The following is a 12,221-nucleotide window of genomic DNA, read 5'->3' on the forward strand; positions in this document are numbered from 1 at the left end:
CTGGAGGGGAAAGAGGGTCTATGGAATATGCATGATTCTCACTGGGTTAGGAGAAAACTCTTCTCCACAAAGTTTAGTAAAGAATTCAATCCGAAATCCAACAATACTTCAACAAATTAAGGATTTCTTCAATTTTTGGACCTAACAAGTGATTTTAAATAGGGAAAAGACTTAAATTTGTAAATATTACTTTGTAACCTATGAATGTACATACATAGGTTCTTTGATGTTAAATTAGACACTTCCAGAACAGCTTCCACCTCCTCCCAATCATCCAAATATGTGAGGACTTAAATATTTTGTTACATTTACTAAGTTTTCAAAGACAAAGACCTAAGTAAATATATTCATGCAAATGTATACTTACCTAAACCACTGGTATCCAGCTCATAAATATCACTAACAAGATAAAAAGAACTGGTCTGACACTGAGAACAGCCAGAACTAAAGAATCCAGCCATTCTAGTAGGAACAGGACCAAGGAAAGGATACTGAAAAAAAAAAGGGGGGGGGGGGGTAATGTCCTTTAAATCCATCTAAATTTATACAAAGCGAGAAAACAGAGGACTATAACTACTGGATAAAGTCTATCTCAGTGACTAGGTTGCAAACCACTGATCAAATTAACAACTAAATCATTATGGTGAAAACAAATTCTGTATTAATTTGTTCACAGCTATTAAAAATACACCATTACAAATAAAGCTATTTTGCTTTTCCTCACTATCTAGTTTGGATAGTGAGGAAGCCTCTTTAATTCCCAAGCCTATAAAATCAAGTTTTTTCCTATAGGTACCACAAACTGGGACAAAATACTGCTCTTTACTATTCATCCACACCAAATTCCTATTTTTAAAAAGACAGTCCTGGATTATTGCACCTTTGATGACAAATACATATTGAGGATACCTGAACTTCCTTCTCAATAAATCGCTTTCCCATATCCATGGCCACTTCCAACTGTTGAAGAAGTAAACGAAGAATATCAATCCGGGAGGACACGCCATTCTCAGTGGTCTTTTCTGAGTTCCTTGGCTCTACAGGGTGGTTCAGACTTGGAAGTCCACTGATCAGCCTCAATGTTAAGGAACGGATTCTTAACCACATGGTCTCCTCCTCCAAAGAAAGTTTCTTATGTTCTTCAGAAACATCCCTTAAAAAGAAATATCCCCAAACCATTCACTTTATTCAGTGTGTTGCCTTTACATCTTTCAAGGTTTACTTTCATCAGTCAAGGTCCCATTGAATGGTTCCAGTGCTCATCTCCTAGCTGAAGGATAAACCCAATCACCCAAGTTCCCATTTCAGGATCAATAAAATGGGGAATGACAACCTACCTAACAAGTCATTTTTCTGCTTCAGTGAGACATCTGATAACAACAAAATATGCACCATGTATTTTCAAAGAAATACAGGATATACAGGATATAAAAAATTCGAATGACAAAAAACTGAAAAACAAAAATGTGCCCTAGTAATCAAACACCTGCAATAGTAACAAGTTTGGTATTAATCCTTTCAGACTCTTACAAATGTAAAATACAGACTCTTACAATACAAATGTACAACATAAAAAATTTATATAATTTGACATATTTTAAACAAATAAAATGGGTTCACAATACACTATTTTGTAAATGACATCTTTTTTGACAGTGTGTAGAAAAGAGTTAACATAGCAAGACTGAGGTTATTATTCTTCAAGGGACAGCTTTCAAGGTTGAGCTTTAGCTGATGTCTACGAACTTGGGACTCGAAACATTCCCTAAATGATGAAGAGTAGCTCACTGTACCTAGACTGTTTGTACAAACCATATGGTCTATGGTGAGCACCTGCTTTCTTTCTGGGAGTTTGGAACATTGGCACATGATGGACAAGGGATGCCTACATAACCAGCTGGTAAAAACCTTGGGCACCAAATCTCGAATGGCTTCTCCAGGTAGAAACGCTACACATGCATCACTGCATTTTTTGCCGCTAAACAAAGGAGCACAGGAGGTAAAGAGTACAGGAAGTCTGTGCATGGAGTTTTCCATGTTGTCTTTTTTTTTTCCCCTTGCTGATCCTGTCATTTGTCCTTCTGTTTTGTTTTCTAGATTTTTATTTATTTATTCATGAGAGGCAGAGACACAGGCAGAGGGAGAAGTAGACTCCTTGCAGGGAACCCGATGTGGGACTCGATCCTGGGTCTCCAGGATCACGCCCGGGGCTGAAGGCGGCACAAAACCGCTGAGCCACCCAGGCTGCCCTGTCCTTTTGTTATAATAAACTTTAGCCGTGAAGACAACTATAGGCTAAGTCTTAAATCCTAGCAAATCACTGAATATAGTCTTGGCAATCCCCAAATCACAGTGCAGCTGACCTTTGAACACACTGATGTGAACTGCATGGGTCCACTTATGCACATATTTTTTTAAAAAATAAACAGTATAGGGATCCCTGGGTGGCGCAGCGGTTTGGCGCCTGCCTTTGGCCCAGGGCGCGATCCTGGAGACCCGGGATCGAATCCCACGTCGGGCTCCCGGTGCATGGAGCCTGCTTCTCCCTCTGCCTGTGTCTCTGCCTCTCTCTCTCTCTGTGACTATCATAAATAAATAAAAATTAAAAAAAAATAAACAGTATAGTACTATAAATGTACTTTCTCTTCCTTATAATTTTTTTTAGAGATTTTATTTATTTATTCATGAGAGACACACAGAGAGAGGCAGAGACACAGGCAGAGGGAGAAGCAGGATCCATGCAGGGAGCCCGATGTGGGACTTGATCCCGGAACTTCAGGATCACACCCTGAGCCAAAGGCAGATGCTCAACAGCTGAGCCACCCAGGAATCTCTCTTCCTTATAATTTTCTTAATAATATTTTCTTTCTCGGGATCCCTGGGTGGCGCAGCGGTTTGGCGCCTGCCTTTGGCCCAGGGCGCGATCCTGGAGACCCGGGATCGAATCCCACATCGGGCTCCTGGTGCATGGAGCCTGCTTCTCCCTCTGCCTATGTCTCTGCCTCTCTCTCTCTCTCTCTCTCTCGCTGTGTGGCTATCATAAATAAATAAAAATAAAAAAAAATTTTTTAAATAATATTTTCTTTCTCTAGCTTACTTTAAAGTAAGTGTACATTTATCCTGTATAGGATATAATATACTGGTATATAAAATATGTGCTGACCAACTGATCATGTTGTAGGCAACACTTCCAGTCAACAGAATGATTTAACTCCCCCAGTTAAGTCTCTGGGGAGTTAAAAGTTACACATGGAGTTTTAACTGTGCGAGGGGGTTAGCAACCCAATCCTACATGTTCAAGGGTCAACTGTATATGCAGAATTACCTCATATACACAGGTCTGCGTGCCTATGTACTTCCTTTGATTGTACTTTCCTAAAAGTGAATCTACTGAATTAACTGGGATAAGGAATTTTCAATCTTAATAGAGATTACTAAAATTCCCCCACAGGAAGATTATATAAAGTTATATCTCCATGTCAATGCACAACAACCTTTTCCCCCACAATCTCACTGACCACAAGTATTAATCTTTTTTATCTTTGTATAATGGTTTAAAAAAATATATCACTATAAGGTACATTTCTTTGAATTTCTTAAGTCCAACTTGGTTTTTCGTTATCTTCTTATTATTGAATTAAGAGTTCTCCCTATACCTATACGTGAAAGATATTAATATATATGAAGAAAATTACCAATTCACCTTTAGAACTTGTTAACAAATTTACTTCTATATAAAAGGCTAATATTTACAGAGACCAAATCCTCTGTTTACAGGTTTGACGTAATGCTAAGAAAGGTTTGCCCTAACCATTTTAAAATATTTTTTAGGGGTGTCTGGATGGCATAGTCAGTTAAGCGTCGGACTCTTGATTTCAGCTCAGGTTGTGATCTCAAGGTTGTAAAATCAAGCCCCAAACCAGGCTTTGTGCTGAGTGTGGAGCCTACTTAGGTTTCACGTTCTTCCTCTCCTGTTACCCCCTCCAACCGTCCCCATAACCATGTTCTCTCTTGCTAAATAAATAAATTTTTAATTTTCTTATAGAATTTCTAAGGAGTTTTAGCATGTAACCTTTAATCCAACTAGAATCTCTTTTCATGTATGCTATGAGGGGAAATCTAATTTTTAGATTAGCCAGCATATGAGTGAGATTCATTTTCTTCCTTTGGCTTACCTATACCTTCTTATCCCTACAACAACCATGTTACTGTATTTGTGCAAAAAAGAGATTTCTTGGTGGGGTAACTCTTAGATGCATCCTAATTCTTCAAAAATAAATGTTTAGGGTTTAATTCCAGTAACCTGTCTTTTGGATCCCAGCTGAAGAAAACATTTAAGTCTCTGTTGTCTCGCAAGGCTTCCCATGGAATGTCATCTTCTTCTGGCCGAAGATTCATTGACTTTATACTTTCTGCTAAACTGGTTGATCTATGATATAGAAAATTTGTTTACGTGTTATTTCAATAGTAAAACAGCCATGAAAACATATTAGCGACAACTTTAACTAGAAAGAAAAGAGGAAGAAGGATTAACTATTATGAAGTAAAGGTGCACAAAAGATGACACAGAACCAAGCCTGTATCATATTAGCCTGCTACAGAGCAAGAGAACGTGCCTGAAAGCCCAACTAAAATAAAGTGGATCAACATTAATTCCTGAAATCCCATGTTTATAGGGGAAGGGAAACCCTTTAAACCCCACAGACCTTGCGGTGATAACCACGGTCTGAGTGGCGGCTTGTGTACAGAACTCATGGTGCTTGCAGCACCCAATCATTCCCCACAATATGCCCTGGGTTATTTCCCCTTTCTTCTCTGTTTCCACCAACTTCTCCCCCCAGCCATTTTTCCTTAGCTTCGGCCTGCTTATATCACCCATGAGCCCATTAATGGCTCTCAGGATCTGATCTAATCCCTTAGTTCTTTATAGGTCTTGTGCAATACTTACATATTTGCTTCAAGTAGAAGGTCTAACAACATCCGTTCAGTACGGACTTGCGCAAAATGAAGAGAATTATTCAGCCTGTTCCTAAAAGCGATAAATTCTGGGATCTTCTCAAATGCACCATATTTGTAAGCTTGAATAATATATTCTGAGGTCTGGGAAGGAAAGACATCACCTCTGTATAAATATTTCACAGATCAGGCAATGAAGGCAAACTTTGCCAGGCAAAACAAAATACTCAAAACTAAAATTAAGATGTGAATTCTAATCTTTAAAGGTCATCAAGTAGTATTATCAGCCTTTAAAAACATTATTTTTCTTCTTTGTTATACCAGAATTATGTGTTCTTTACCAATACTACTATTAGGACTAGGACTACTACTACTATTACTATTACTACCACCCAGCTGCTCCTACCACCACAGAGACTTTCTCTTAGCAGTTATGTCTTTCAATTCAGTAGGACTGGAGGTTTTGTTATACCACATCAGTCAAAAATTTGGTTAGTGCCATTGTGGAAGGGATATTACTCCATGTTTTTCTGCATCTAAAATAAACTGTTTTATACAAACGTTCCAAAAACACCAGAATAATATAACCACCCCACCACCAACCCAAATAAAAGTCACCCTCCTTCAGAGAAAAGATAGGCTGCTCCTTGGTTTTGTTTATTTCTGAGTACTATGTATCACAAACATAGGGCATATATGCATTACATCGGGATAGAAAGCAACAAACAAAAGACCCTTAAGAATTCATCAGAATCCATCCTGAGGACAGAAAGACTGCAAGAACCAGGTTTCTTGTCCATCCAAACTACGTAAGACCTATGCCAGAAAATTCCATGAACAAGTGAAGGGAACACTCATCACATGCGCTTTAATTTTAGATTAATACATATGTACAGATGAAATGTTGTGAACAGAGGCAAGAAAAAGAATTCTCAACAGAAATTCTGGCACAATAGAAGAAAATCTCGGGGAAGAACATTTCATGGGTGTGGGCCTATGCCATCAGGATCAGAAGTCAGGAGGGTATCCTTTTGGGCCAAGGAAAATGTTAAGCTCAATGTGGATGTTTGCCCCAAAGATCCTTTCTAGGAAAGCCAGTCTTTTTACATAGCCTCAGTCAGCACTGCCCCCATCTCCATTATGACTGAATAATTTGCCCAGTAGGAAAATAGGCCAATAGTCAACAACATACCCTCTGATACACAGCCTCGCAGGGTTCATTTCAGGCCGCGGGATTGCGCCACGGGCGCTAATTCAACTGCATTCGATGCGGCTTTTAAACCCCATGGGACACCTCGGCGAGCTGTTTGCCTGCAGTATCTGGAGAAATTAAAGACGGACGGACACAAGAAAATTAAAAAGATTACTTGTGATCCTGCAGGTTTAAAGAAGGACTATCCCAAAAAGCTCAAGTGCACCTTCTAGTCTGATTAAAGGACAGTGATATGCCCCATCAAGAAGAGGCCAGGATACTCTAAAGACACCTGCCTATTCAATGGCCTCTTGACTTAGAAAAAGCTTAATATCAGCCCTTGCAACAGAAACTTACAGCTTGAAAAAAAAATCAGCTGCTTAGGAACATAATGCTCCAGCAATTAATCAGGATTGAAATAGTACTTCTGGGGATTCCAGTCAAATTTATTAATGACAGTTCCAAAATAATGCTGATTAAAGGAAAGAATCCAGCTTTACAAAGTACAGAGGCAGTTTTAATTTCTAAGTGGTCCATGGAACACCACTTTTGAAAAAAAGGCAATGGCTTTAAAAAAAAGAAAAGAAAAACAAGGGGCAATAGAAAGAGAATGTAGTCCTTTAACAAACTGAGACAGTAACTGTAGCTCTCTGGCTTCTGTTTTTAAGATAGTCCTCCTTTAATGCTGCAGCAAAGTACCACTGCAGAGCTAGAAAAAGGGCCTGGGCATCTTGTATTAAGACCGAGCACAAGAGAGGTCTGCGGTTTGAAGAGAAAACCCCTATTGGAACTGCAGGCAAAACTGGAAGCTATAGGCACTTTAAAAACTTTTGAACATCAGAGAATGTTGTCCGTACCTATTTCTACTCATATATGCACCAATGAGGCTATTTATATCCCATATGGATTCCTGAAATGAACCCTGGTCACTGTAAAAATTAGCAAAATAGATAGACATCAAACCCTGAGTGATAGTCTTCACAAATACCTAAAACAGACTTTTAAATGGAAAACTTTTTAAAGTACAAACACAAAGGTAACTTTTGGAGATAAGAAAATCTGGCTCAGTCTCATATTGCAAAAATCTATTTCAGAGTAAGATGACAGCAACAAATGATGATCTTTCCAGAAAGCAAATCCCTGTGTAGATCTTAGATCTTCCAAATATAACTTTCAATCCCATAGCACAAAGCCTTACAAAGCAGAACACTGGATTTTCCAGTTAAGGAGTAAAAGTGTTCTTTCAAAGAGCAGGTTGGGAATTGAAATTCATCAGTCACTCAAGAAAAAACCATCTGGGGAATCTCAAAAACTCCAAGAATAAGAGATATAGAACACAGAGCTTTAGCTTTCCAGAGAATTATCTAATACTATTAGATGGTTTAAGACACACAAGGCAACACTAAAATCGTGTTCTTATTCTCAAATTCCTATAGGAAACAGTCCACACCACAGTCTCCAGTTCTCTATTCTGGGACTCAGGCTAGGCATTAAAGGTTAAGGTGCATTTTCCTTATTGTGTTGGTTTTGCTTTTGCCTCTACGACCCCTCAAAGATTATCTACTTTAGTAGGATTAAATAAGCTCTTTCTTCTTAGTAGTAATAAAAATAAATTTCAAGCAGACAGTCCTATTCCCAGATCAATAAAATGCTCAGGTTCAGCATCACACACATTCAGATCAATTAGTCACTCCTGCCACATACCATCCGCAAAACCTCAAAGATTAAAAAGCCACTGAGAACAACATACTCTCAAATCTTTCCTGAGGATCTCCTTTCTCTATAACAATAACTTGAGTTGTTTTGTTTTGGGGTGGGTGTGTTTCATTTTTAAAACAACTCCACAAAATTTGTGGAAAAAAAAAAATAAAAGCTTAATTTTCAACAGTATATGAAATGTGCCTTACTGACCAAATCATGAACAATATGGTGCTTCTAGAATGCTGGATGATTAAAAACTGGAGTAAGGCCAGGCACCAGGCTTGGATTAATCCCTTATTTGCCCCCAATTTCCACCTAAGAGCCATTTGAGAAACAAAACTTTGAAAAGGAGTTATCATTAAATCAAATGTTTCTTTAACCTCTTTCTTAGAGATACAGAAATGACAGCCAGAATAAGGAGATTTGAGAAACACTTTTGATTTTTTTTCTTGACTTAGTAAAACTTCAGAACTAAGAAGGGCAAGCACAGATACGTGAACACATAGTGAAAACACACAGATTTATAACTCAACTGCCTACTTGTGCTAGGCTCTTTTAGAAACCCAAGGTCCTAAGGATCTCTTAAGTCAGGCCAGCACCTTCAAATGCTGATGCCAACTTCCCTCCTTCACTGATCAGGAGCTATGGCACAAAATGAGGTCTGAACAGAGATCCCAATCACTGTGGAGGAAGGATGCCACAAGGGGAGGAGAATAGGGCTTAATAACTAACTTATGCACAGCTCACCATCCCTTGCTATACTAACCCTCTAGACCTTGCCCTAAGGCTTGTGGGGACAGAGTTACTGCAAGCTGAGAACAATAAACCTATATTCCACTGTTCAGAAATGCTTCTGTTCTGCCTTCTATTTAATACAAGACCAAAGAATTCAATAAGAGAGAGATTAGCCACCACTGTTACAGTTACAAAAGAACCACCCCCAAAACCAGCTTCCCTGCCAAGGTCCTTAGTTGCTGTTAGACCATGAAAACAAAAAGCTATGGGCAGATATCTGGTATGGCCGAATTCAGGCAATGAGTTTTAGAAGCACATGAGAACAAAGTAGGCAATGACCATCCTAGAGACTTGCCTTCTTTTCACCTCTGTTCTGGGTGGTTTTGCACAGCTGGCTGACTGACTAGAGACTACATAAAATTTATGCTTAACTGACAAGTGGAGATGATCAAGTCTGCTTGCAGTGAAAAATATGGTGCAAATCCCATCCTTTCATTATGGCACATAGCTCTACCTTATTTATTGCTACTTTAAAAAACATACTATTGACCCAAGTTTCTTGATATATCCTTCAATTGGTCAATTTTATGATTCTAAGAAAATACGAGTGTACTGATTGTTAGTGAAGAGCACAGCAGTTATAAACTCCATAATTAAATAAAGGTAACAGAGAGCAGCTGCTTTTGCAGAATCTTCTATGGCATCCCAGGCTCTAAACACATATGATGGGGATCCCTGGGTGGCGCAGCGGTTTGGCGCCTGCCTTTGGCCCAGGGCGCAATCCTGGAACCCAGGATCAAATCGCACGTCGGGCTCCCAGTGCATGGAGCCTGCTTCTCCCTCTGCCTATGTCTCTGCCTCTCTCTCTCTGTGTGACTATCATAAATAAATAAAAATTTTTAAAAAATAAATAAACACATATGATGTGTTATTAAGGGTCTACCTCTTAGACCCTTAGAAAAAGTCTCTTAGAAATTAAAAGATGGATCTAAGAGGAATACCACTTCCTATTCTGTTAATACTGTTTTAACTGTAGCTTTGCATGGATTCTATTAAACACATCCATCCTAGCAACCACAAATAACTCTTTACCTAACAGACATGGCCAGTAAGCTATGGCCTACAGGCACTTGTAAGTATGCATGGTATACCTCAACATGTGCACTTGGCACACGAGGGAATATGTTCTCTGAAATGTGTGCATTAAGCAGGTAAGAACATTATTTTTAAAAAATATTTTTCACTTACATCTTTCTGGTTGGAGTGGAAAAACCTGAGTGCGAAGTTACAGGATTGGGATGCAGCAGCATACTGACCTAAGGATTCGGCGTATCGAGTCAAAAGATAGCTAGGTCAGAAGGAAAGAAAAAAAATGTTATACTTACCCACCTCCAGTATCAAATACTACACTTCAAATTATTATAACAGAGAAACAAGCACACAGGAAAGTTAAAACATCTTGCCACATAAGTGATCTCATTCACAAAATCAAATTTTTTTAAAGAGTGAAGTTAATTCTGTTTTGTGGGAGACCTAAAACTCTATGTCATGCTTTCTTATACTCAGATGATTAATGGAACAGAAAGAAATAAAGACAATACCCTTGATTTATAATAAAGAATAGTCAAAAAACAAATTCAAAGGACCTCTAAGGTCAAACAAAGTACCTGTGTCAATCTCAACTGCAAATAAAAACTTCAAGACAATGTGTGCTAAGAAAGTTTTCAAAGTATAAAGCTGTTTGCTATCCCTGGGGATAACTTTCTTACCTTTCCTAAATTGTGCAAATGTAAAAATTACCATTTAATAAAGAAGATATAAAAATCTTTCAGCTTTGCAATGGGTCATCATGGAGGATTACTTAGTCTAAAAAGCTTAATAAGGCGATCCCTGGGTGGCTTAGCGGTTTCGAGCCTTCGGCCTAGGGCTTGGTCCTGGAGTCCCGGGATCGAATCCCACATCAGGCTCCCTGCATGGAGCCTGCTTCTCCCTCTGCCTGTGTCTCTGTCTCTCATGAATAAATAAATAAAATCTCTAAAAAAATAAAAATAAATAAAAAGCTTAAGAACAGAAACAGTACTACTGCTAAAACTGCAAAGTCTGAGCTCCATGTATAAGGATCCCCTGGGATAGCTGGCTGCTCAGTATTCAGAGTATATACTACCAACCCAATGGTATCATGCTGGATATGCTTAGCATCAAGGCTGGAGTACAGATCCACCACTGGTTCAAATGCCCCCAGTACACAGTAGATTCGAACAAGCAGCAATTTGAATTGAGCATTGGAAGGGCTGTGGGTTAATCCCTCTTCCAGCAAAGTCAAGGCCTGCCATACAGCAGTCTCGTCACCTAGAAACAAAATGTAATAGCATTATCCATAGTACTTGGCAGTAAATGGAGGTTTCTCACAAACAAAAGACAAAAACTTACTCCCCTAACTATCTGAAGAACGAGTCTAGGTGTCAAAGAACAGATTTTAGATACACACCTATAAACAAACTAGGGAATTTCCCAGAACAGTTTCTCAATAGTTACCTCAGTTCTTAAACATCCATCTGCAAGAGTGATGCAAACTTTAAGCTGTAAGGTCTTATGAAGTTATGGAATCTCAGAGAACCTAGATTCTGAGAAGAGATGGACTTTGAAGGAGAATTTGAGTCCACCAACCTTCCCAGTACAGGATTTTCTCTACCAAACTCCAGCTAGATACACTCTCTAGACAACATTTTTCTTCCATATGTAACTCTACTATTTAGATGTCAAATGGTATTTGAAAAAAGGTGTTCATTAATAATCAGATAAATTAATCTGACACACTTTTTTTGGCTTACCAAAATTCAAAAGGTTACATGCATCAATAACCTTAAAGATTAAGTAACTTCTCTTTTATGAACCTAAGAAAATATGAAATGGAGATAATGATTTACATATAAAAATATTCACTGTACTAATAATGGGAAAATAATTAAGTAAATTATAGTAAAACCCACATTAGGCAGCCATTTGACATTACTGAGTTTTAGTGATAAGGGAAAATACTTATTCAGTAATAGTTCAGTAAAACACAGAGAATTTAGTGTGAAAAGGTAATCTGCAGCATATACGACATGTACAGATAAAGAGAGAAGGAAATATGCCAAAATGTTAGAATGCCTATAGAAGCTGGAAAAGATTAAAATAACTGCCAAAGCTTTTATAAGCTATTTTTACAGTCAGAAAAAACTTTAACACTTATTTTGTGTTCCGCTCTTTCTTTGAAGTGTTTTCCAATGTTGCTAGTCTTCACAATCTAATTTTATTGAATTCAACACTTACTGACTTAAACTCTGGAGCAACACTAGATATAAGACCAGAGGATAAGAGTCACAGGTGGTTCCTAGCCACAAAAAGCTCAGAAGTGAATGGAGGAAACATCTGGAAATTACACAGAATAAATAATTTTAAGAAGTCCTAGTTCCGGGCAGCCCTAATGGCTCAGCGGTTTAGTGCCGCCTTCAGCTCAGGACATGATCCTGGAATCCCAGGATCGAGTTCTGCATTGGGCTCCCTGCATGGAGCCTGCTTCTCCCTCTGCCTATGTCTCTGTCTCTCTATCTCTCTCTGTGTCTCTCATGAATAAAAAAATAAAATCTAAAAA

General features: G+C 38.5%; 1 protein-coding gene across 1 annotated transcript in view; it reads right to left on the reverse strand.

Moving 5' to 3' along the window:
* Nucleotides 1–12,221, reverse strand: part of NAA25 (N-alpha-acetyltransferase 25, NatB auxiliary subunit) — a 75,455-nt gene that overhangs the window by 14,505 nt on the left and 48,729 nt on the right. Inside the window, exons 14-19 of the mRNA XM_026018861.2 lie at nt 10,753–10,933; nt 9,833–9,932; nt 4,949–5,100; nt 4,304–4,429; nt 910–1,153; nt 368–491 (exon numbers count right to left, since the gene is read on the reverse strand). Coding sequence (XP_025874646.1) covers nt 368–491; nt 910–1,153; nt 4,304–4,429; nt 4,949–5,100; nt 9,833–9,932; nt 10,753–10,933 — 927 coding nt within the window. The remainder of the gene's footprint in view (nt 1–367; nt 492–909; nt 1,154–4,303; nt 4,430–4,948; nt 5,101–9,832; nt 9,933–10,752; nt 10,934–12,221) is intronic.

The sequence above is a fragment of the Vulpes vulpes genome, chromosome 10 (assembly GCF_048418805.1).
Source record: "Vulpes vulpes isolate BD-2025 chromosome 10, VulVul3, whole genome shotgun sequence".
NCBI classification, from domain to species: Eukaryota; Metazoa; Chordata; class Mammalia; order Carnivora; family Canidae; genus Vulpes; species Vulpes vulpes.